The following is a 23,886-nucleotide window of genomic DNA, read 5'->3' on the forward strand; positions in this document are numbered from 1 at the left end:
GGGAGGGGAGGGGGGAGGGAGGGAGGGAGGGAGGGAGGGGTAACTGGAGACCCCCCCGAGTGGCCAGCTGCCACACTCACCGCTCACATGCACACACACTTGACACACACTTTAGTACAGGAATGGGGGAGCACCTCGTGCCCAGCACCCACCCCCCGCCCCCCACCATAAAGGGTCTTGACCCTTAGCCCCCTCCCCACAGGCTGGTGTTAGGGAGGGGCACACGGACCGTGAAGGCGGTGAAGACCCAGTCTCTGGGGAGCCCCTTGGTCTTCCTAAATTTGTTGTTGATGTGGCGGTTGAGGCGGTCCATGCTCCACACTGTTTCCTCCTTGAGCAGCACGTACAGGGGGCTCTTCTTCTGCATGAACTGGGGGGCAGTGCGGCACCTGGAGACCACCACTCCAGAACACCCAGAGGCTCTGCCCCTGCTGAGGGCCCCCACAGAGAGCCCCCTCTCCCCCCGCCGCCGCTACCCCAGCAAGTCCGCAGAGGCCCTGCTCATCCCAGGACGCCCTGCAGTGACCCTGTCTGCTGAGACCCTCTCAACCATCAAGTGTCCCACAGATCCTCATGGAAGGCCAGCCCCCACAGAGATCCTTCTCATTAAGACCCTTTCAGAGACCTCTGCGCACAGGGTCTCTCCACTGAGGTCCTCACAGACCCCTCCCCGCTCATTTCCTACTTAACCACCTGGCCCTGGTCTCGCCCCCTGCCAGGCTCCGCCTCCAAAAGGCCCAGCATCGACCCTCCATCCATCGCCCCCCGGGCTCCACCGGTCCCCTCCATGACCAGGCCCCCCTTGACCTCGCAGGGCCCGGCCCCGCCGTAATCGTGCCCCGTCCTTGGTCTGTCCCTGAACCCGTCTCCCCAGAGCGGGCCTGGCGTCCAGTGGCCTCTCACATCAAAGAGAGTGGGCCACCTCTGGGCCTGGGCCACCTCTCCGTGGCCTCTCACCATCAAAGAGAGTGGGCCACCTCCGGGCCTGAGCTTCAGTTTGTAGCTTAACTCCCGTCTGTGTTCCAAGCAATGATCTTGTCCCAAGGCTGCAGAGAGGCCCTCATCTGTGGGGTGCCCTTACCTGGTTGGTCAGGTGGCCGCTGAGGTCGCTGGAATGGGGGTCATAAAGGGTTAGGGTGAGACGGGCATAGCCATGGCCAAAGAAGACCATGTACGGCACGGCACAGGCAACGAGCAGGTAGGAGCGCACATCAAACTTCTTCCCATCCAGTAGCAGGGGGTTCTGGATGTACCTGGGGGCACATGGGGGCTGAGCACGTGGCCAGCAAGTCTGTGTCCCCTGGCCCCCACCTGGGCCCAGACCAGGTCCTCAGCACCACTTGTCCCAGGGATCTGTGGGCTCTCTCTTCTGAAAGGCCATTTCTGAGCCTGAACAGTTCAGGGAATTGGGAAGGAGGGCCTGGCCCCTAAATCTCAGCCCACTGCACATGTCTGGGGTGCCCCCCCAAGGGGCAGTTTTCACTAGGATCCCTGAGGGTGGGAGCAGATTGGGCCCCTGTGGGCAGGGAAGACTTCCTGGAGGAGGGAGGGCTGACACTGGGCCTTAGGGTGGATGGCCAGGAGGAGACATCCCAGGTGGAAGGAGCTGTAGGTCTAAAGACCCAGAGGGCCAAAGGGAGGGGAGGGGCCGCAGACAGCAGCTGTGGCAGAAGTCACACTGGCAGATGGGGAGGTCAGAGGGACCTATTGGAGACCAGATTGCTCTCCTCCACCTCCCCGTGGGAGCTTGAGGGTCTGGACCCTGTCCAGAGGCAGAGGGAGCAAGGGAGAGGTGGTTAGCTCTGGCTTCAGGCCTGAAGGCTGGGGCTGGCGGAGAGGCTGGCCTTCCTGCAGGACAGGACAGAGGGGCAGGGCCCAGGCTGGGTAACAAGCTGACGAAGGCTTCCCCGTCCCTACCTCATGTCCAGGAGCCTGTGTGCGTGTGTGTGGGGGGGGACACCTCCTCTGCAACCCTGACAAGTTGTGACACCCCCACCTCTGCCGGGTACACAGGGGCCCAGCTGAGGGCACCACAGCTTTCCATGACCAAGCACTCCTCTATGGGCCCTGTGACCCCTACCAGCTCTCCCGGGAACCACGGGGCCCATGGTCAGCCCCACCATGAACGACGCCCCGTGCCCATGCCCAACACCTCTGCACGACCCGCGCCTGAGGCGCCCTGAACGGCATCTTGCGGTAGATGGGATCGTCCTCGATGCTCTGGGTCTTGACTTGTAGGGCGGCGACTTCCTCCTGGTTCCTCAGCAGAAAGATGCCTTTGCCCTGGTTGGAGGCAGTGGGCTTGCAGATCCATATCTGATTTTCTGTAGGAAGAGCCACCTGAGCTTCTTGGCTGGTCCCGCCCCGCTCTGACCACGCCCAGTCATGGCCCGGCCACGCCCCGGGCTGACCACGCCCAGTCATGGCCCGGCCACGCCCCGGGCTGACCACGTCCAGTGGCCTCTCACCATCGAAGAGAGTGAAGAAAGCCTCTCTCTCGTCCCTGATATCCAGACGGTAGGTCTCTGGGAAAAATTCTTCCATTTTCAGGACCCTGGGGGAGGAGGGAGGTGGAGAGGGCACAGGGAGGGCTGTCCCCTCCCCCCAGGCTAGGCCAGCCAGGCTTTCTAGGGGACTGACCTGGGGGCAGCTGGAGGACAGTGTCCACCGGAAAGCTGGTTGCCTCTGTCCCCCAGCCCCAGCTGCTGTTCTGCACGTTCTGTTCCCTTGCCAGGAGCACTCTTTTCCGGGTCCTTGCTCACCTGGCTTCTCTACAGGCTGCAGGCTGCCTCACCCACACCCTGGCCCCTCTCCCACCTCACCACTGCACTCCAACCCACACCGGCTCAGGCACTGTGAGTGGGCAGTTCAAGCTGTGTCCCCAGGCCAGGACAGCGTCCAGCATGCAGTGAGTGGTCTGCATGGGTCCCTGAACACCCCGGCCTAGTCCAAACCTCTTCCCCTGGCCTGGGGGTGCCCTTTAACCCCTTTTCATCGACCACCAGGCCATCCTTCAATTTAGGGCAGAATGGATCTTTCCAGCTGGGCTGAATGCATCTACCTCTGTGGCCTGAGGCATCCTGGGCTGGTCCATGTGAGCTCCTCAAGAGCAGATGCTGTGTCCTTTCTAGATCTGTACCCCAGAGGGAGGGCCTGGCCTGAGTGGCCACCCAGTAGTGGGTGGAGAATGGATGGATGGCTGTTTGGAGAAGTGAATAGGGGGGGTTTGGATAGGTGGGTGGTTGGATAAATGGATTTTGGATGGAAGTAGGTGGGTGGGCAGGTGGTCCAGTGGTTAGATAGATGCTTGGAGGGAGTGGGTTAGAGTTATTGAAATGTGTAGGGTGGAGGTGGACGGCTGGACGTGTAGATGTAAAGGTGATGTCATGGATGGCCAGGTGAGTGGGTGTGCTGCCTGCCTGGTTGGGGGTGGATGGGGGTGGGTGGGGGGAGACAGATGGTGACCACTGGTTGGCTGGACAGGCAGATGAGTAGATAGTTGGAAGAATACGCGGAGTGGCTCAGGCACAGCTGTGCGGTGGGTGGGGCAAGGGGAGCAGAAGCGGAGCGGTGTGGGAGGGTCTGGGGAATGGGTGTGGGCGGTGGACCACAGTGGATGTATGCATAGATCACTGGGTGGTCCGTGGGGGTAGGCGGATGGGTTGGTTGGCAGGTGTTTGGGGATGCATGGATGGAGGCGAACAGACAGAATGGTGAGTGGGTGGATGCCAGGGAGGGTGGTCAGCTCCAGTGATGGGCGCGATGGATGGGTGGGAGTGGGCCCTAGAAGAGGGCAGTGGGGGGTTCGTGGGATGGGGGTGGGGTGTGTGGACGGTGTCCTGTGCTCTGAAGGACACACAGGTGTGCGGTGAGGGGGTGGGGGGGGCGGGGGGGGGGGGGGGGGCAGGCTTACTTGGCCTGGGCACATGGTGCTGTCTTGTGGATCTTGTTCACAACCCTTGAGTACTCCCTCAGGGCACTGAGCAGCCCGATCTTGGTGGTGAGGAGCTTGTTGTTGGGAATCTGGTACAACAACTGCTCACCTGGCAGGGGCAGAGTCCTGGCTGGCATGTGGTGCTGCGGGGCCTGGGCTGCCCAGGCCGCCGCAGCCTCCCGCCTTGGCCCCCGCCTTCCAGAATGGAGGGCAGTGGCACCACTCGGCCCCTGGCTCTGGACCAGGAGGCTCTTGCAGGCTGCAGGCCCGAGCCCGTGGCCCCTCCCCTGCTACCTTCCCGGAAGCGGTAGTAGTTGTCTCTGCACTTGAGCTCACACCACTTCAGCTTACAGTCCTCACGCCGGCTGTCTTGGACGCGCTGCCAGCCCTTGCCCCTGCAGTAGGAGCTGATTCTGCAGGGGCACAGGGGCAGTGGTGACCCTGGGGCCCTTGGAGACCTGGGAGCGGGTAGGCACGGGGCGGGGAGGGGATGCAGAGACCACAGGCAGCAGGGCCGAGCCTGAGGCCCCCCACTCACATGGAGGCCCCATTGGTGCCTCCGACGTAGAAGTAGGGCCCCTGCCCGATGCTGTGGGGCTGTTTCTCCCCCTCCGGCAGGTGCCTCTCCAGGAGAGCGGCCCGAGGCCTGGCAACACCAGTGTCGTCCAGGAGGTCTGTGGGCGGGTGGGGGGTCAGAGGCTCTGGCCCGGCTGGAGGCTTTCCTGTCCCCAGGCCCTGCCCCAAGCCCACCTGCATCCGGTCCCAGCTGGCTTAGCGAGTGCAGGATCTGCTCCTCTTGGTTGCTCCCCATTGGTCTCTCATGGGCCCAGCCTGTGAACAGGGTGGGGTTTGAGGTGGGGGCTGGGGGAGGTGTGCATCCTGAATCTGGCCATCCTGCCCATTTCTAGCAGCCCCTGGGCAGTCCCCCCAGCCATCTGGGCCCATCTCAGCCCAGGCTGAGTCCTGACCCGTGGGCCTGAACCTGTCTTGGGCAAGAGGGGAGAGTCATCACCATTTAGGGCCAGACTCAGAGTGGGCAAGGTCCCTGCTTACCTATAGGGCAGGGGCTCCGTGCAGAGGAGGGCTAGGGCGTGAGGCTGGAGCTGGGGGGGGAGACAAGTGCAGGGATGTGCCCAGGACAGTAGGGGTCACAATGTCTATCATGATGTCATGGGTGACCCATGTCAGGCAGGGGAGATGGATCCAGGCCTGTCCTGGACAGGGGCTGGGTTCTGGGGCCAGCAGGGGCAGTGCCCACAGTCAGGGTGGCACGCCCAGACTGCGGAGTGCCGCTGTGTCCCCTCTCTGTGCCTCTTCAGACCCCGGCTCTGCTGTCCTCTGCCCTGCTCATCTGGCCCAAACCGTGCACCCAGTGCATGGCCTTCTCCTGGCCCCTCTCCTAGAGAATGGCCATGTGTGGTCCGCCCATGGGAATGCCTTCCTCGGGGATGGGACGCCTGCCCCAAGGAGGCACTGGCCTGGGGTGGGGGTGGAGCCAGTCCCAGGGCTGCATTCACCTGGCACCCAGGTGTGGCTCCACCGGACCCCTGCAATCCTGGACCGCTTGCCTCTCTTCCCACTGACATGGGTCCGAGTGTGTGGTCCCCGACGGTGGATGAAGTGGGCGCGGCTTCGGGCTGCAGGCGCGGGAACGCGAGGGCGGGGGCACCTCTGGGAAGACACCACCCCCACCCCTCTATGGGATCTTTGGGCAGCCCATGGTCCTAGCGCTGGGGAGGGGTGCCGCCTGGGATCCTGGACTTGGGCTTCTGCTTGCGGCTGGCTTCTGTCTCTGGTGACCGTAGGGCCTGGTGCCCTGTGCAGGCAAGGCCATCTGCGCATCCTGTCTATCGCAGACGAGGCTTTCCCTGCGGGGGCCGTCTGTCTGGCATTGCCATGCTTGGCCTCGATGGTGCTGGCTGTAAGGAGGGCCGCTGTCAGGTCTCTGGGACCTGGAGGGGCACCCTGGCCCCAAGCGGGTGCCTCCCCGAGTTGAGGGTGGCACTGCGACATGGGGCTTGGCAGTAAGGTGTCCGGCAGCATCCTCGCTGGCTCCGGGCCCTGCCCCGAGGACCATGTCTCCTTTTGAGCACCCTTTCCCATGTGGCCAACTTGGGAACATTTCAGGGATTTTAGCCATTCTTTGATGGGTCCTTCCCAATTAGGGGGCTGCTTGGGAGGTGAGGACTTTCTAAAGGATTAAAAAAAGATGAGCGGTGGAGAGGCCAGCACACTGTGGAGTTGGCAGGACAGAGAAAGGACAAACCAGGTGCCAGCAGATCACTCTCCAGAGAGGACAGTCACTTTGCAAGCAAACCAGCCGGTCACCCAAGAAATGCTTTAGTCCCCACTTAGGACAAAAAAGGAATAAACTCTGAATAGCTGTCAACATGATTATGGGAGCTGGGCTGGTAGCTGGGGTTGGGCTGAGGGTGGGCTGAGTGTGGACCACCCAGAGTCCCTTGCCCCAAGCCCTGGCCCACCCGGAATGGGAGGGTTCCTTGGAGGAGGCTGAGTGTGGGGGCTGGGCCCGGCCCGGCATGGCTGTGGGGATACAAGCCTGCTGAAAACAGGGAGAGTGCATGCATGTGCGTGCCTGGGCTGGAAGACCCCGGTCCCCTCCCACTAGGCTCCCAGAACCCAGCAGCCAGTCCCAGAGTCCTGCTGGGGGTATAGACCCCCCACCAAGATACAAATGTTCAGTACCATCCCTCAGGACTCTTGAGTGGCCCCGAGGGCCCCCTGCCCCCAGGTGTGAGAGCTCCACCCACACAGATCCGCAGAGACATGGACACAGTCACACACATGTGCAGGGAGTGGGGGAGGGGAGGGAGGAATGACACAGAATCCAAGGAAGCCAAGCCCTGGAAGGGGCTGGGCTGTGAATAGGAGCCTGGCCGCTCGGAGAGAGAGGGCTGGCTGCAGGGTTGGCTGCGGTCAGAACAAAGGGACACAGAATACGAAAGGGCTGGTGGAAATTAAAAATGCAGTAGAAGTGTTGGAAGTTCAAGGAGATGGCGCAGGAAGAACGCAAAGACGGGAGTGGGAAGGAAATTGAGTTAAGCTGGCATCTGCGGGGGACCTGGCGCTGGACTGGCAGAGGGGCCGAGGGGGGCATCCAGAGCACCTGGGGAAGTTCCTGGGCAGTCCAGCTAATCCATCTGTGCCTCCCTTTCTTCACCTGTAACGTGGGCTGGGCTGGGGCCGCTGGGAGGACAGAGGGCTTCTGACACATGTGACACATGTCAGTGTGGGCTCATAGTGGCCGTGCTGAGGAGGGCGCGGTGGCATTTGGGCGCGACTAGGGAACGGCAGAGAAACAAGTATAGAACAGGGCGATGGTCAGCTCCAGAGGGAGTGGACTGTGTGTGGGTGCCGGGGGTGGTGTGCAAGAGACGGGGCCCCCGTCCTCCAGCGCCCGAAGTGCACGGGTATGTAAGCACAGCGGCGTGCGGGGTGCTCCGCAGGACCGCAGAACCGAGAGCCGGAGCTGACGCCTCCCGCCGGCTTTCCTAACTCTGCGGGCACCCACTTCATCCCGGCTTTACTTTGAAGAAAGACCTGCATTGGTACCTGCTTTTGCTAACTGAAAAGTCTGAAGAGGATGTTTGCTTTTATGAAAAAAGGCAAAAAGGGAAAATGGCGTTTAGCTGTTTTGCAGTGAGCCCTTGCAGAGGCGGCAAGCAGCTGGGTGGGGCTGCCCAGCCCCTTCCTGGGGACCACCTCCGCACCCAGCATCCAGCCCCAGAGCCCTGACCTGTGTCTGTGGGCGTCTGCGCTTTATCTCGATTTAGGTTGAGCATCCGTTAGCAAGATGTATCCTAACATCTCAGAAAAGCCTAAGGAAGGTTATTTTGGGGTCTGGGAATGCTAAGGTGTTTTTTTTTTCATATAAATTAATGGAAATTGGCTCTTTGCTTTATGCCATCTCAGCTTATGAAAGCCTTCATAGGAGTGCCCTACTGATAGTGGGAAAACCTGTATTTATTACTTTCACAAAGAGAATTAAATAAGGCATGAGTTACCGTTTCTTGTCATTCAAGTTAACAAAGATTAAGAGAAAAAAAAAAAAGGAGCCTGGGTATGCATGCAGGTGGTGAATGGCGGTGGCTGGCAGGAGGGTAACGGGTGGGAATGTGGCATAGGTGTCAGGCCTCTGGGCTCTGCGAGCCTTCGGCTCTAGTGCTTGCACTTTTCAGAGTTTCTCTGAAGGACGTAATTCTAAATACAGAGACAAAGCTTTATGCTCAAAGATGTTCACGGCACGCGTTTACCACAAGGGTCGCCGGCTGGGAGCCCCGGCCATGAAGGAGGGCCACCACACATTCCATAAGGGCCGCGGAAGCAGGGGAAAGCTCGACTTCAGAGTAAATTTTGAAATAAACTTTTTACCTGGTCAGGTAAAAAGACCGGCAGGAAACGGCACCCCAGGATGATGAAAGGAAGACCCTGGTGAACCTGAAGAAAATGTCCAAGAAAAGGAGGAGACGTCAGTGTCCCGCCATATGCGTCTTCTCCCAAAACACACTTTTGTCCTCATGCTAAGGAGGTGCTGACATTGTTGGATGGGCTGGGGGCTCCTGGCAGGGGGCGGGCTGTCTGGGACGATGCCCTTCGGGCGGTGGGTCCGGGGAGACAGACCTCGTCCTGGGCAAATGGGCTCTTCCTGAGGAGCAGCCACCCCCAGAAGGCACACCCCTCTCGGCCTGGCCTGGGGGTCTATGACCCTCACGCTGTGGCGCTGGGGGTGTGGACCCTCCGCAGAGGGGGCTCATCTCAGCCAGGGTGCCCCTCTCCTGACCCTCCTTTGTCTCCCTTCTGCTCCTGGGCAGAGTCCTGACAGAACCCACAGGGGCCCTGGTGTCCAGGTGGGGAGGGGGCACAGGACAGCGGCCATGGCCCTCACACCCATCCAGGACTCGCGCTGGTGGCCCGCCTGTCCCTCCTACCTGCCCAGCAAGGTGGTGTGAGCCCTCTGCCAGGGGAAACAACAGTGGTGGCCTGGCAACTGTCTCTGGGCAACAGCAACCCAGTGGCCCAGAGGGAAGCAGGTAGATGGGGAGGGGCAGGAGGCCAGGCTCCATGGGGAGCTGGGCAGGGGGCCGTCGGTGGAGGTGGGGGGTGGGGCTGTGGCTGGAGCAGGGGCATCCTGCATCCTGTGCATAGTCCCCACCTGATCATCCCTGAGCCTTCTGAAGAACCCAAATCCATGCCAGAACCCCAGGACCTGACCCTATAGCGGATTTTGTGTTTCCTAAGCGTTACCTGCTCTGTTTCATCTCCCTTCACCACAGCCTCTCATGTGGTGTCTGCCTTCCAGTCATGTGGCCTTGTTGCCCTCCAGAGTCTTGTGTGGGTCTCAAGGGTGTCTCTGCTTAGGGTGCCTTAACTTGCTTGTTGTAGGACTGGACGGTGGCCCCCAAATGAGTCCATGTCTGAAGCCCCAGAGCCAGCAGATGCGACCTTACTTGGAAAAAGGGTATTTGCAGATGGGATTAAGGATCCTCCTGGATTATCTGGGGGGCCCTAAATCCAGTGACCAGTGTCCTCACAAGAGGGAGGCAGAGAGAGGAGACCCGGGAGAAGCCACGTGAAGATGGGGGCAGAGACTGGGGTGGTGTGGTCACAAGCCCACCAGAGGCCGGAGGAGGCAGGAAGGACCCTCCCCTAGAGACTCTGGAGGGAGTGCCCCCCAACCCCCACCTTGACTTCTGACTTCTGGCCTCCTGGACTGTGAGAGAATACACTTCTGTTGTTTCCAAGCCCCCAGTTTGTGGTCATTTGTTACGGCGGCCCTCGGAGACTAACACACCCTTTAAACTGCTCCTTACTTTTGAGTGTCCTGTGGGTGACCCCACTCTGGGGAGGCCACCCTGACCCCACACAGAGGCTGATGCACTCCAGGCTCCTCGCTTGCCTGTACCAACACTGGGGGCTTCAGGGGTCAGTCTTGCTGGACTGTGGTCTCTGACTCTCTGCCCTGAGGTGGCCATGGGTCAGCCTGCAGGGCAGAGAGCCCCTCCAGCCAAGCCCTGGACTGAGTGATTGGGGCTGGTGACCCCCCCCGGGCCTGGGCTGGCCAGGGCAGCAGTGGGTGTGTGAGAGTGGGGCCCCTGGTCTTCTCCTTGGCCTGAGCACAGGACCCCCAGAGCTGTCTTCCCTTAGGAACCCATGCTCCCCTCCCCATATCACTTTTGGGGACCCAGACTCCTTGGAGGCTCCCAGGCTCCTGGGCCCAGCCCACCACTCTGGGTCCCTGTGGGTTCTGGCGAGGCGGCCCCTGCCTGAGGTGACACAAGAGCTCAAACTCCAGAACCCTGCCTCATAACCCGTCAAACTGGATGGTGTGGGTGCCGCCCCAGCCTTTCCCACGATGGTAATGGCCTGGGGCTGGGCGTGTCACTGGGCAGCCTGGAGCGAGGGGGAGAATCATTGACCTGCCATGGGGCAGGTGGTAGCTGAGGGCCTCTGAGCCGGGGGTGTGCTGGGGGTAGGAGGTGGTGGTCCAGCCCTCCCTCTAGGGCCCCAAGGGGAGTGGGGGAAAGGCCCAGCACCCCTCCTGCAGCCGAGGTTGTGGAGTTGGTGCTTTTGCTGGGACCGGGCTGTGCTGCCAGGATACTGGGCCAGGAGGTCCCGCTGCTTGACCTCATGCAGCCCCTGGACTCTGCCACCTCTGCTCGGCTCTTGCAGGTGTCTGCATGGTCCCCACTTGGTCCTCTGCTCCTAGAGGCCTTCCTGGGCCGCCCTAGCCCCCCTCCCCCCACCAACCACCACCTCTTGACTGCTCTGGCTTCTTCAGCACTGGCAGCCCTCCTGGTTGGCATGTCCTGCCCCCAGCCTCGTCACCATCTGCTCCTCCCGCTCAGGGACGTTCCTCCTCTCCCCAGTGTCCAGGACTGTGTGAGTTTGCAAAAGGTGCTCAGGAGAGACTTGGTAATGGAAGGAGGGAAGGTGGGGAGGAGCTGCCCCAGAGCCCCCAGAGGTCCTCTCCTCCCTGACTCTGGCCGCAGAGCACTTGGGCCAGACGCAGACCCTAGGACCTACTGGGAATTCTCAGGGGAAGGAAGGGGATTTTGGGGGGCAGCCATGAGGCTGAGGTTGGGATCAGCATCCAGAAGTTTGGTTTGGGGATAGCTTTAGAGGACATCTGCATGGGGGTAGAGGAGAAGGGAGCAGGGAGGGAGCTGCAAGGGCGGGGGCCTGAGGGCAGCTCAAGATTAAGGGCTGCTTTCCCTTAAACCCCCATGGCGATGGTCTGGCACCTGGAGGGCGCTCCCCGACTGACTGCCTAAGCCCTGGAGATGGGCCTGTGGGGACGTGGTGGGGCCCTGATATGAGGCGCATGGAAAGGAAACAAAGGTGGCCTGCACCCTCCCCGTCTCACCCCCTCCCCTGAGCTGCTTGCTCTAGGCTGAGGGCTGGGTCTTATCCATGACGGGCTCCTAGTGCTGCCTGGGTGGGGGAGAGAGCGGCCCAGGGAGGTTTCTGGGTGCGCTGCTGGGGCCCTGGGTTGGAGGTTTGGGGGTACAGGTGTGTAGGGGGGTGAGGGAATGAGGTCACTTCCCTGGAGAGGGTTCTAGGTGGGGCTCCGGGGCGGGGGTTACTGCAGCCCCTGGGCTTTCTTCTGGCTCTATGGCAGTGCCAACAGCCTGGTGTCTGCCTCACCTGCTTGCAGACCCTCAGTGCCCGACGGCCCCGCCCAGCCGTGCACCTGGGATGAACAGAGGCCAGCTGCCAAGGTACCTCACACCCTTTGTTAGGCAGATAATCCATTATGGCCCCCCCCCCACCCCCGCCGTCGTGGGGGCTGGGGAGGTCCCTGCATGGACACCAGGGAGTACGCGAATGGGCTCACGGGACCACGGGCCTCGCCCTCCACCTGGTGTCCCTCCAGGGGCTCCTGGCGGCGGTCAGGCCATGGATGAACGGCATTACCAGACAGTATTAGACAACAGAACCCAGATCTAACCGTGTCTGGTAAGACGCCCATCGGCAGGCAGTGGTGCAGGCGGCCTCGAGTCGGTGGCGCTTCTAGGACGGGAGGGCACTGCCCATCCTGCAGCACCCTGAGGAAGCAGGGAGACCCCCGTGAAACCCCCGACCCTCCTGAGTCTGCAGAGTGGCCCCTGTCGCCTGGTGTCTGGCTGGAGCCTCCCAGGACCCGCGTTGCCCCAGGGCGGCTCTGAGGAGGGCTTTCCTGCAGACCCGAACCCCAGCAACCCCAGCACACAGCCTCCAGGTGTGTGTGTTTGTGGGTGTAGCGGGGGAGAGGGTGATCTGGCACTTGACCCTGAGTGTGCTCACCGTGGCACCCTCGCCAGTTTCCTGAATGGCTCTTGGCTGGTTAATGAATAACAGTGAGGCCAGTGACAGACCCCTTCCTCCCTCCCAAGAGGCCAGCTGGGACCCAGTGCAGGGTGGGGTTCCCGGGGCCCCAGAAGGGCCGCCCCTGTGCAAGTCAGCTGGGCAGGTCTGGAGACCGGCATCCTGGCTTCAGATCAAAAAGATTAAACAAAGGGCCATCCTGGCCTCGCCGATTTCGGACAATGTTCCCATTCTTAACTGCAACACTGTGGGGGCTGATGGGGGGAGAGGGAAACAGCACAGAATGTCTACTGCACTCTGCCTGTGGGTTTGGGCCGGGGCACCCAGACACACCCTTGTCCTTCCTGCAGCCCTGGTTGACCAAGGGAGTGAGTTCCCCTTTGTAGAGTAAGAGTCCTGGTGTGAGAAGAGAGGCCACTGCCCATGGCTGGCTCCACTTGGGCAGGGCCAGCTCCCAAGGGACAGGCCAGGGTGCCCTAGGACAGCCATAGTGGATGTCTGACCCTGGATGGCGAACAGGAGGGGCTGAGAAGGGTGGGTGGGGGCCGCCTGCTCCCAGCTCCGTACCAGCCAGAAATGCATTTCCTCATGTGGCTGCTGACCTGGGCCCAACATCCGTTTCAGCCCTCAGAGTCTAGCCACGGCAAACACACTGGAGCAAAGCAGGTGGGGCCGGGGTGTGTGCAGGGGGTGGTGTGTGGGCCAGGCCCCCAGGACGATGTCGATGTCCAGGACGGGACTGGTGGCCCTCTCCAGCCTAGTGCCCTAATCCTAATGGTTTCTCCCGGGGATCAGAGCACCCTGAGAACTCAGCTCGGAAGGGAGCGAGGGGCCCCGAGCCTGGCCTTGGCGGGACAGCAGAGGGGTGCCCATCTGCCGGTGGGGGCCCCCCGATGGGTTGGGCTGCAGAGCTGAGACAGGCCGTCTGCCCATCTCTAAGCCAGCCCTGGGCCTTGGCCCATCTTTGGAGTCCAGGAGCTCAGGACGGCGTGTCCTCGGGTTGCTTCCTGGCCGGCAGGCGGTGGGTCACCTTTGAACATCGTTACCAGACAGTGTTAGAATTAAGCCGAGAAATCCAGCACTGTCCGGTAAGATGCCCACAGAGGCCCAGGTGCACCTTGGCCCGAGGACAGGGACAGACACCTGGTGCACAGCCCTGGGCAGGCAGGTTCCAGTGGAAGTGGCTGAGGATCCCTGGGTTGGGAGGCCTGAATGCTCCTCCCTGCTTTCTGCAGAGTGAGGAGACCTGGGGCTGAAGAGCCAGGACCAAGACCCGAGAGGCTGCCAGTCTGCAGGGTGGCCCGTGCACAGGCTGGGCCTGACCACCCCAGGCTGGGCCTTTGCCCTCCAGAGTCCTTTGTTGTCGCCTGCTCAGCCCACACCTGCCAGGTGTGGTGGCAGCCGCGGCTCGGGTGCTGTGGGCAGGGCCCTAGTCCAGGGTCAGTCTGGGGAGGGGGGTGCTCAGTGCAGCTGCAGGACAGCTTTCATTCTGGGGGGGCCAAGGAGAGGTGCTCAGATACATCTGGGCCTGGCGGGAGGGCATGGGCTGACTCTGTGGCCACCCCGCGTGGCCCGGGCGGGGTGGGGGAGGGGAGGGCGGCCCCTTCGGTCGCTGCGCGCAGGGCCCCGCCGTCATCATTACCAGGCAGTATTAGAAACCTGACACCATCCAATGCTGCCCAGTAAGATGACGATGGCCACCCCCAGTTGGGTCTGGGGGCCGCCCAGCTGGGGACTCCATGGGGAGGCGAGCAGCAGGGCACTGCGGTGGGGGCTCAGGAGAGGCCACGGTGCCAGGCAGACCTCAGCTCTAGGGGCCCAGGCCGGGGAAGGCGGGACTGCAGCACCAGGATGCCCCCAAAGGCCGGGATGGGACCACAGGGTGACTTCCTGCCCAGCCAGCTCTGGCTGCCTCCATGGGGCTGTCAGCTCGGGGCCTGTGGTGCGCACCCAAGGAGGGCCGGCCTGTCTGGCCTGCAGGAGGCAAGGACAGGGTGGGATCCTCCCTCGGGGGGAACCAGGGAAAGGCCTGGACATCGGGCCCTGCCCCCTCAGGGTCCGGGTGAGTGTGAGCGTGAGTGTGTCTACGACCAGAAGGGCTGCTGAGGCCGGACAATGAGCCTCTGTCTCCGGGACGCCGCCCCAATGGCTGTCCCCAGCCCAGCTCCCTCCTGCCCTTGTCAAGGGCATGGAAGGGTGTTGGGACAAGGGTGGAGTGGGATGTGGCTCTGGAGGCAGGACAGCACTGGGGGCCCTCCTCAGTCCCCACCAAGCAGGGGGGGGTTCCCCAAGACCCAGTCCTCTACCTGGCTCACCAGCCGGCTCACAGAGGGGTCTGTCTGCCCGCCCCCCGGCTCCGCGGCCCTGGGGTGCTGGCCGCTCTTGGCCGTGAGGTCCGAGGCTGAGCCGGCGCTGGGCCTGGAGGAGGGTGTAAGAGGGTAGCCCTGCCCAGCCTGTACCCGGCAGTCAGTCCTGCCCCCGAGTGCAGACCACAGGATGACAGCCAGCCCCCCACCCCCCTGACTCCCCCACGCCTGCACAGGCCAAGCCAGTCCTTGGAGTTGGCAGTGGGGTCAAGGAAGTAGGTGACTCTGTGCCCACACCTGGGGCCCTGCATGGAGCTGAGAGACGCCAGCCCCCCGCCCTGGGGAGACTGAGCAGCCCCACCCTCCCTCTCCTCTCTTCTCTGCCTGTCACACGTGACACCGGCACCTGGAGAGTGGGCCAGAGCAGCCCCTCCAATTTTCCGGCGCCTTCTACCCACAGAGGATGTAGGGAGGGGGTGTGGGCCCCATGCTGACTCCCCCAGGCCAGCCGGCTGACCACAACAAAGACTGTGTCCACTTGCCTGGCCAAGGCCGGGTTCACCCGGTTCTTGAGCTTTGTCCTCAGGAACGGCCAACATTTCTCAGAGGACTTGATCCTAACTTAGGCCCAGCGTTGGGGGGGCAGGGGGGATGCCTGTCCACCACCCAGGAAGGAGGTGTCACAGGAGCCTGGACCCTCCAGGTGACTGTGTGCAGGCTCAGAGGGTGGATCCCACAGTCAGGCTCCGGCCCTGTGCCCCCGTCACCACCTCCCGCCCCTCCGGGCTCCGTAGCTCACCTCTCAAGGTCTGTCCCATGAGCCCTGTAAAACCAGTGTGCTTTAGGAATGCAGTCCTACCTTTCTCCAAGCTAAGTGAAGCCGTCTCAACTTTACTTTCAGGGCTGAGTTAAATTTCAGCTCTGCTCTCAGCTGCCAGGCCACAGGGGGTGGGGGCTGGGTGCCCAGTGTCCGTCCCTTGTAGCCAGCCCACCGTGCACAGACTAGCCTCCCCCTGTGTGGCTTCTGGAGCTGGAGCCTGCTGTCCCTAGTGTCCTTGGCCACTCAGGGCCAGTCCTACTTCAGGAGCACCAGAGGCCCCGGAGACCCCACAGGCCCAGAGCTGGCCTGGCCGAGAGCCAGGCGAATAGGCGCCCCCCCCAGCTCTCTGCTGCCCACCAGCTCACCAGCCCTTACCTTCTCACCTAGGAGGTGAAGAGGTGCGCGGACAGACACACAGGCAGACACGCGGACAGAGCCTGGGCAGGCAGGTGGGCAGCTGAATGCTCCCTCCTAAGTTCCAGGACAGAATCCTACTCTTCCTGAACTCAGAACCCGGCCTTGGCCTCTGAGTGCAGCTCAGCGTGGGGTCAAGAGCCCCACCACCCTGCGCCCGGGGCAGGGAGGAGGAGTGGCAGGTTTTAGGGGCTGATACGAAGCGTGAAAACAAACCCCTGTTTCAGAGTGCCTAAATGGTGCTTTCTCGGTCTGTTGTTGGCAGGGAGGGAGGCCAGCCTTACGGTCCCAGATGCGGGGCCTGGTTAATCATCACCATCCCAAGCAGGCTTAGCTTGGGAAAAATCAAGGAATGAATCAAGAGGCCCAGAGCAGCACCTCCAGGTTCCTCTTGGCAGAGCAAATGCCCCACCTGCCCTCGGCGGGTCCCACCTGCACAGGCACAGGGTGGGGTGGGGAACGCGATCCCGGTGTGAAAGACTAACTTGCCGGTTAACCTGCCTGACGGGCCTTAATCAATGTTGAGGGCCGCACAGGGAACAAAGCGCTGAAACCCAAGCCCTGTGCGTGGTGCTGGAGCAGCCTGGGCCCTGAGGTGCGGGGAGGGGCGCGGCGGAGGCGCTGGCTGTCTACACGCAGGGCACTTCCCCGGCCGCCGCGGGGCCGCCATTTCCCCCAACACGGCGGGCATGGATTCCGGGCCCTTGTTAGGGGCGCGCCCGCCCACGCTCGCTCACCCGACCCAGAGACCCAACCAGACTCCTCAGGAGGTGGGTGACTTTCGGTAGGCCGTTTACCTTCTCTCCAAGTCACCAGAGACATTCTTTCGCACTGGTTTTGCAAAGACGGTATTTGCAAATTACCAAAATGTCGGAAAATTAACAGTGGGCCATGTCCCTGTTGTACAGTTGTTTTGCACTTTCATTAAGTGAAATGCTTTGCGCTTACTTGGCCAGTTTGACATGCTGCCGATTGCTCTGACTTGTAAGCATTTCATCTGGGCTACCAGAAAAAAACCAAACCAAACCAAACCAGCCTAAAAAGGCCTAAAATGCTCCTGCTGGCTGAATGAAAACATCGGGCTCCTGTGCCCTGAAACTTTTGTGCCTCCCAAACTGTAAGACTGAAAAACCCAGTGATGCGGGCTGCGAGAGCTGCTCGCGGGTAGCCATGTGGCAAGTTCAAAGCAGGGTGTGCATGGCCGCGGCGGCGCGGGCCGCACTTTGCCAAGAACGCAGTGTCTGTGTGCTGTGATCACTGCTCCTTCAGAACAGCCTGGAATCTGACCGCGAGCAATGGTGTCGGCGAGGGGCCGGCCTACACTTCTCCAAGGTGGTTCCGGCTTTGTTGGCGCCTCGGACACAGGCGGGTGAGAAAGAGCCTGAATCCAGGCCAGATGGCCTCTGACCCCAAGCTCCCACCGTGACCAGTGCGGCCTCTGGCAGAGCCAAGCCCTTCCCTTCAAGAGCAAACTCCGGAAACCCACCACCAGAACTGCGGGCGCTCTTGAGCCCCGGCCTCCAGGTCCTTCCCCACACCCAGCTCTGAGGGAACAAGGTACCTCAGGAACCGTCACATCAGTGGCCGATGGGGGAGCTTTCCAGAAGGTCCTGTCACCAGGTGGAAGGCGGGAACCCTCATGGTTGGTGACCCTGGGCTGCCCTCTGGGTGGGCTGGAAGACACCCGCTGCCCCGTTGCTTCTGCCTGGTGGACCCTCAGCGGCCCCTGCTAGCCCAAGATGGCTCTGCATCCAACACCCAGCACGCTCGGCCTGAGGGGCCCACCTCCTCCGAGGGGAAGGACCACCTTCCCCGCGTCTGAGCTCATCTGCCACCATCACTCTGTCCTCTCTGGGTCAGCCCCTCGAGGGACTCTCCCCACACAGCGGCCTCTTCATGCTCCTCCAGCTCCTGTGCTTACCTGCCCAGACAGGTTCCGCGCCCGGAGGAGGCGGGTGGGAGGCCGCTCCCGACCCCAGCCTGGCGGCCAGACCGACATGTCCAGCACTGTCCCTGCACCCAGGACCTCCCGGGCCTCAGAATAGACATCAGAGAAGCTTTGGCACCAGTCGCCCCAAATACCTGTCAGCCCGTGGTGAACAGTCTGGGTGCCCGGGTTTGGCTTCTGCCCAACCTGCCCCCAACCAAGATCCAAACTTGGAGCAGCTTGGAGACCAGCGAGGACTGCCTGCCTCCTGGAAGAGACCAGCTTCCTGCCTCCCTCAGCTGAGGCTCCTCACAAAGGAAGAACTGAAGTCCACACGTGTGCAGGTGGACAGGGGGCCTGGTCTTCCAGGGAAGTTCTGAGAGCGCCAGAGAACAATGGAGGCTGTGGCGGGTCCTTCTGCAGCTGTGAAGAGCAGGGCAGGGAAGAGACGGTGGCCCTGGGCTCGCCTTACATGTAGGGCCTCACCCCGCCCCATGCAGGTGCCTGCTCACTGCCGACCAATCTCTGCTCTTGGCCGCCAACAGGTGTGTCCCCCGGGCTCCCATAGGCCAGGAGGGAGGCAGCGACGTGACGCAGTGGCAGGCGGGCGGCAGGCCCCGCACACATTCCTGCCCCCGCCTCGCCCAGCTCGCCCGCCTCGCCCGCCCGCTGCTGCCGGGGCCCAGCTCGAACAAAAACCAGGGAGGAAAGTCTCTGCAGGAGCTGCAGTGGAGTGTGCAAGCCCGCAGCAGGGAGACTCCGGGCTGCACCACCTTGCCGGCAGGGAGGGGTCGGCGAGGTCACACCCCGAGCTCTCGGCTCTGCCCCCGGGGTGGCCCCAGCAGTGGCCCCCTACCCCCTGGGGCTGAGGTTCCCGTTGACAGAGGTCCCGAGTCTGGACCTGCCCCTCTCAGCTCTTGGCAGCAGTGGAGGGGTCCCCTCTGCCTGAATCTCTCAGAATCCCTGCCTTGTGTGCCCCCCAGCCACACCCCTAGGGCAGCAGGCCGCAGAACAAGGCGGGCGTGTGTCACATTGACCCACACGCTGGGGGAGACAGGCTGCTGGGAAGAAGGGCCCTCCTGCAGGGTAGGGGGCTGGTCTGGGGGCTGAGGCCATGGCACCCCCTGGAACGCCCCCATTTTGGAGCCCCTGGGCTAAGGGACGCAAGACTGCACACTGGGGTTTGGAAGGGTCTGGGGGCCAGGGCCACAGGGTGGGGAGGAACAGGGCCTCAGGCCAGTTTGGGGAAGTGACTCGGGGACACTCCCAGTGGACGGTCTTGTAATGAAACACAGCCACGCTGGTAATTAGCGCCACCAGCAGAGATCCCAAAGGGCCCAACTGTTTTCCACTGTAAACTCCCAGTGACAAAGGGCCTGTGCCCCCGGGGCTGCCAGCTCTCCGGCTTGCTCCACCCCAGGAACCTGGCTTTGTGGAGCCTCATCTTTTCATCCAGGGCCTGGTCTTTAGACCCAAGGCTGTCCTCTAGGGGTGGACTGGACGTGGCCAGAAGAGTCGGTGGCTGCCTTGGAGGGCTCCCCGAGGGCTGCACCACTCCAGGGGGCACTGTCCCTCTGATGCCGCCCTGTCGGCCTCCTCTCCCCACCACACAGGGGGTCCCAGAGGATGGCACAGTACCCCCATCCCCTGCCCAGGAGTCCCCATGGGCCTGATCACTGGGGTCCTGGTGGAGGACCCTGAAACCCTTTGGGTGGGGCTCTGAGTCCACTCCCCAGCCCAGCTCAGCCTGGCCTCCCGCCCCAAAGGGCTGTGCTGGGGGAGGGCTCCTCCCTCACCTCCCGAGGGGGCGGCCAGAAGTTGGTCTGGTTCCCCCGGCCCCCGGAGGACATCTGGAATCCAGTCCTTGGAACATCAGTGACCCCTGACCCTCCAACCTTCCCACCTCCAGCCCCTAGGGCGGTGCTGACGACGGTGACCCACCAGGCTCACCCTTTCTCAGGATTGTCAGGACCACCCCCCCAGGCTCACTCAAGGTGTCTGTGTTTGTGTGGGGGTGGGGTCAGGACGCACCTGGCCAGTGGCACCCGTGTTCTGGGGAGACAGAGGCGTTGCTCACTAACAAAGCCAGAGGGGTTTGCCGCTGGATGGGAGTGGAAGGAAGGGCTGCTCGCCGCCAACCCCCGTCTCAGGCTCAGACCCCGGCCTCCGCACGCTGCGCCCTTCACTCCGTCACAGAGCAGCTTGGTGCCGCTGTGCGTCAGAACCGGGCGGCTCTGCCCGAAATGTTGGGTTGGGCTCGCGGGTGTGGTGTCGCCAGATTTCAGAAGCTCCTGGGAGGACGAGGGGTGTCTGCAGGAGGCCGTGGCCAGTGTTCACTGAGCCCCGAGTGCCGGGGTGTGGTGAGGATCAGGTGGGTCCCCACTCAGTTTTGATGTCTGGGACCACCAGGAAAGGCGCCTGGGCTGAGGTCGGGGACAGGGACCGTCACCTGCTGGGGAAGAGCACAGTTGGAGTGAGGCAGAAGTGAGCCTCTGCCAAGTCGCAGGCCCAGGTGGCGGCTGCCTCCTGTCTTTCCGGCTCCTGCGGCAGGGCCTGGCCTGGTCTGGCTACTCTGATCCTGTTGTCGGCCGGGCGAGCGGGACACTGCACCTCCCGTCGCTTCTAATGCTCACACGCACTCAGAAACACCGGGATCACAGTGAGCTCTGAGTCAAACGACCACACAGTTTTCTGCAGGAGGTTGAACGAGGAGCAGGACGGTGCTGTGACCGGCCCTCGCTTGCAAGAGACTTCCGGGCATGCTCCTCTCCCACCATGGACAGGGTCCGTGCTGAGAGGCTGCCGCCACTGGACTAAGAGGGGTGGCTGAGCAATGCTCCTAGCCCGGGAGCGGGAAGGCCAAGAAGCGGCTGACCGGAGCTGCAGGGGGTGGAGGCGCCGCAGGCCTTGAGCTGCTCGGCTGCACGGCCAGGGGGCCCCCGGCTAAGAAAAGCTACGTTGACTATGTCCGCTGGCTCATCACTGTGGAGAGGAAGGTCCTGTTCTGGTCTCTGACCCTGCACTGACCGCTCGCTGTTTTCCTTGCACCGTTCTGCTTGAGTCCCAAAGAGCGTAAAAGTGACCCAAAGTCGGACTGTGGAACCCGAACTGTCTGCCCCCTTGTGCTGCAGACGAATGGTCAGTTGGTACGTTCCCTTTGCTCTAATGGTTGTCACGGGCAGCCGCTGCCCACACGGCTGGGCCCCATGGACCCTCAGGTGCTTCTGAGCTCTGCCAACAAATGGCTTCAAGACCCTGTGCTCGGGGCTCTCACTCCCAGCCGAGCAGCCCTGGGTGGCCACCCGCTCTTGCTGCAGCAAGATCCCAGCTCCTGCCCGTGCAGAGGTGCTGGGAAGGCCGACCTGGGACCCTTGCCCACACAGGTCTCTCTGGGGGGCAGCACGCCCCACCCCTCAAGGACATATGTGGACAGCAGGGCAGTGGGGCTGGGCCTGGAGCCTTCGGTCTCCTGCAAGGGGAGAGCCATGGGTGCCGGGCCAGCTGGTGCCAGCCAGGTGTCCAAGCCCCGAATAATCGGCCTGGGGCCACCCCACACAGAACATCAGGCCTGTGTCATCCTGGCCCCGAGGGAGGCAGCTGCATGGGGTGCCAGGACCGCTGGAGAAACTGGTGGCCGCTGGATACCTGCTGGGTGCAGACGTTGCCATGGCAGTGTGAACGGGGTGGGACGGGAGAGACAGCCTCTCCAGGGACAGGGAGGTCTGACCTGGGAGGGTGATAAAGGCCACCCCCATGCTTGGGGACACAAGCTGGTGGCCGAGCTGGGCTGAGAGGGCCCAGCCTCCAGCCCCCTAGCCCTGGCGGCTGCCAGGGACTGCCTGGGTGGGGCAGGCAGGACAAAGGACCATTGTGCTGTGATTCCTGGCTACTTCCTGCATGGCGGGCAGCCACAAATGGCCTCAGGGTCTCCGCACCCCTAGGGCCCAGCTTTGGCCTGGAAACTAGGCTGTTGGGGAGGTCCCGCCTCAGTGCTGGGGGACCGCCATCCCACTAGGCCTCTCCTGGGGCGGGGGAGGGCCCTGGAGCCTCCAGAGCCTTGGAGTCAGGGTGCAGGGGGGCTCTCCGAGCACTTAGTGAGCTCTGGGCTCTGAGGGGACCCAAGCGCCGAGACGCCCGCACAGATCCCTCTATTTCCGGTTGGGACAGCCTCTTGCTCGTGTGCACATGCTGGGTGTCTTCCTGCAGCTCCAGGCTCCTCTGTGTGACTCACCTTCTGGCCGCAGCAGAGCAAACACCTGGGACTCTGGGGGCTGCCTGCCAGCTCACATAGGCTCCCCCTGGGCAGCTGTCCCTGGGGTCAGTGCCCCTCATGGGAGGAGAGGGGGCAAACGCTGGGGTGTTGGCTGCTGGGGGAGGGGCCCCCCTCAGCACTGCCCTAGGACATGTGGAGAAACTGGGAAGGAGGTCAAGTCACAGACCCAGCAGAGTTGGACCTTAGTGTTTGGGGCTCAGCCTTGGAGGTTCTGCCACTGGGCACCAGCTCTGCCTCCTCAGTGCCCACCAGGGCGTCTTTCCCAGCCCCCTCACCTCCCCCTTCCCACTCGGAGCTGTCTGATGTGGCAGAGCCCCCCCCCCCCGCCCCCAGCACAGGGACCACTGTGCTCCAGCAAGGATGGATGCACCCGCCCAGCAGCCTAGCTTCCTGCCCCTGACCAGGGGCTCGCTCCCGCTGTGCTGACTGACAGGGAAGCAGAGCCTGGTACAAGCAGGTGGTCCCGCCCTAATTAGACGCTACACAGAGGGGGCCCTTCTTCACCCACCTTTTGATCTATTTCCACCCCTTCGAGCCCTGGCTCTTCTTAGCTGATGCAAGGGCCCAGGGACCCGAGGCCACCAGAGAGCTAGAGGACAAGGCTACAGCCAGAAAGCTCCTCTCTCACCCTGAGGTGTCTTTCCCGCCCTGTCTAGCCAAGCTGGAGGCCTGGTGATCACAGGAGCCCTCACACATGCCCGCAGATGGGGTCCACACCGGGGACCCCTCTCCGAATCTCCTGAATAAGTCCTCGCCACCCCTTCCCTCCCGTCCTGCTCTGGACCACCATCTCAGGCCCCATTGTCTAGGCAGGGCCTGGCAGTGACACCCACAGGCCCCCCCAACTCTGATGCATACTCCTGCAGTCTGACTCAGTCTTGACCTTGACCCCTTCTGCCTGAGACCCTGAAGCCCCCGTGTTGTCCCTGTGTCCATCTTCTGGAAGGCCACACCTTGGTCATGGCATCTGGATAGCATCAGAGGTCTGAAAAACCTGTGTGCATTGTTCCGACACATGGCCTTCTGCTTATCACGAACCCAGCCCAATCTTCTACAACCATTGTCACTGAGGTCCCCGGAGGCCTCTGGGGTGTCAGAGCCATTGGTCAGCCCTCAGACCTCTTTGGCCCAGCCTGTCAGCTGCTGGTCACTGTGTGTTCTCAGAGCCTCTGCTCCACGAGGCCACTAGAGTGCAAGACCCTCTGGGTCAGGGTGCTAGTGCCGTGGGAGGGGAGTGGATGCAGGTGGGGACCAGGGGCCTGAGGACAGAGCCCTTGACATCCCAACATCTGGAGGCTGGGGAGGACTCAGAACATTCTTTCCCAGTGTCCCCTGGTTTTAGCTCAGACACCCTCCTGTTTCTGATTGGGCAGGTGGAATTTGAGTGGGAGTTTTTCGGGTGGAGAGTCCATGCTGGCTGTTGGAAGTCAACTGAGAACCTGGGCAGGAGGTACACCTGGTGGCTCCTGTTGATGGTGGGAATGGAGGCCACAGTCAGGGTCCACTGCGCTGGAGGAGTCCCAGGATTCCTGGTTGGGAAGCGATTGACAGACCCACAGTGGAGACAGAGGAGCAAGAAGGGGTGTGAGGAGCCCCAGAACCAAGGGAGAGAGAGCCCCATGAAGGAGAATGTGGCCAGCAGCGGGCTGCCTCTTGGCAATAGCGGAAAGCGGAGGCTGTCAGGCCCAACTACTCACTGAAAACAATCAAAATGCTAAGCTATCTTATTAAAGCTTTGGTGAGCCATGGAATTGGTAAGGCCATCTCAAGATGCAACCAAAGGAAAATTGTCCCCTGGAGAGGCAAATGTGCACAAAGGCTACTGTTCTGTGGGGTCAGATGTGAGTTTTTGTTCTGATGGCCTTGAGGAGCTGGGGGACAGAAATG

The 23,886-nt window shown here is 62.3% G+C and overlaps 1 protein-coding gene and 1 long non-coding RNA gene across 5 annotated transcripts in view; one reads left to right on the plus strand and one right to left on the minus strand.

Annotated features, from left to right (window-relative positions):
- Positions 1-23,886, minus strand: part of TTLL10 (tubulin tyrosine ligase like 10) — a 55,886-nt gene that overhangs the window by 7,393 nt on the left and 24,607 nt on the right. The window contains exons 1-10 of one of the 4 annotated variants that reach the window (XM_073903568.1): positions 7,062-7,163; positions 5,452-5,853; positions 4,685-4,765; positions 4,473-4,608; positions 4,229-4,347; positions 3,914-4,043; positions 2,469-2,554; positions 2,153-2,324; positions 1,082-1,253; positions 230-370 (exon numbers count right to left, since the gene is read on the minus strand). In XM_073903568.1, coding sequence (XP_073759669.1) covers positions 230-370; positions 1,082-1,253; positions 2,153-2,324; positions 2,469-2,554; positions 3,914-4,043; positions 4,229-4,347; positions 4,473-4,608; positions 4,685-4,765; positions 5,452-5,776 — 1,362 coding nt within the window. In that variant the 5' untranslated portion in view covers positions 5,777-5,853; positions 7,062-7,163. Of the gene's footprint in view, positions 1-229; positions 371-1,081; positions 1,254-2,152; positions 2,325-2,468; positions 2,555-3,913; positions 4,044-4,228; positions 4,348-4,472; positions 4,609-4,684; positions 4,766-4,987; positions 5,216-5,451; positions 5,854-7,061; positions 7,164-23,886 lie in introns of those variants that run through there. The other 3 variants (XM_073903570.1, XM_025855784.2, XM_073903569.1) reach the window with 3 other exon arrangements.
- On the plus strand, positions 2,446-9,697 carry LOC141374474 (uncharacterized). Its single transcript, XR_012381407.1, has 3 exons — positions 2,446-2,517; positions 8,335-8,483; positions 9,338-9,697. It is a non-coding gene; the product is annotated as an uncharacterized lncRNA (long non-coding RNA).

The sequence above is a fragment of the Callorhinus ursinus genome, unplaced genomic scaffold (assembly GCF_003265705.2).
Source record: "Callorhinus ursinus isolate GAN/ISIS: 27379988/994484 unplaced genomic scaffold, GSC_fseal_2.0 scaffold18, whole genome shotgun sequence".
NCBI classification, from domain to species: domain Eukaryota; kingdom Metazoa; phylum Chordata; class Mammalia; order Carnivora; family Otariidae; genus Callorhinus; species Callorhinus ursinus.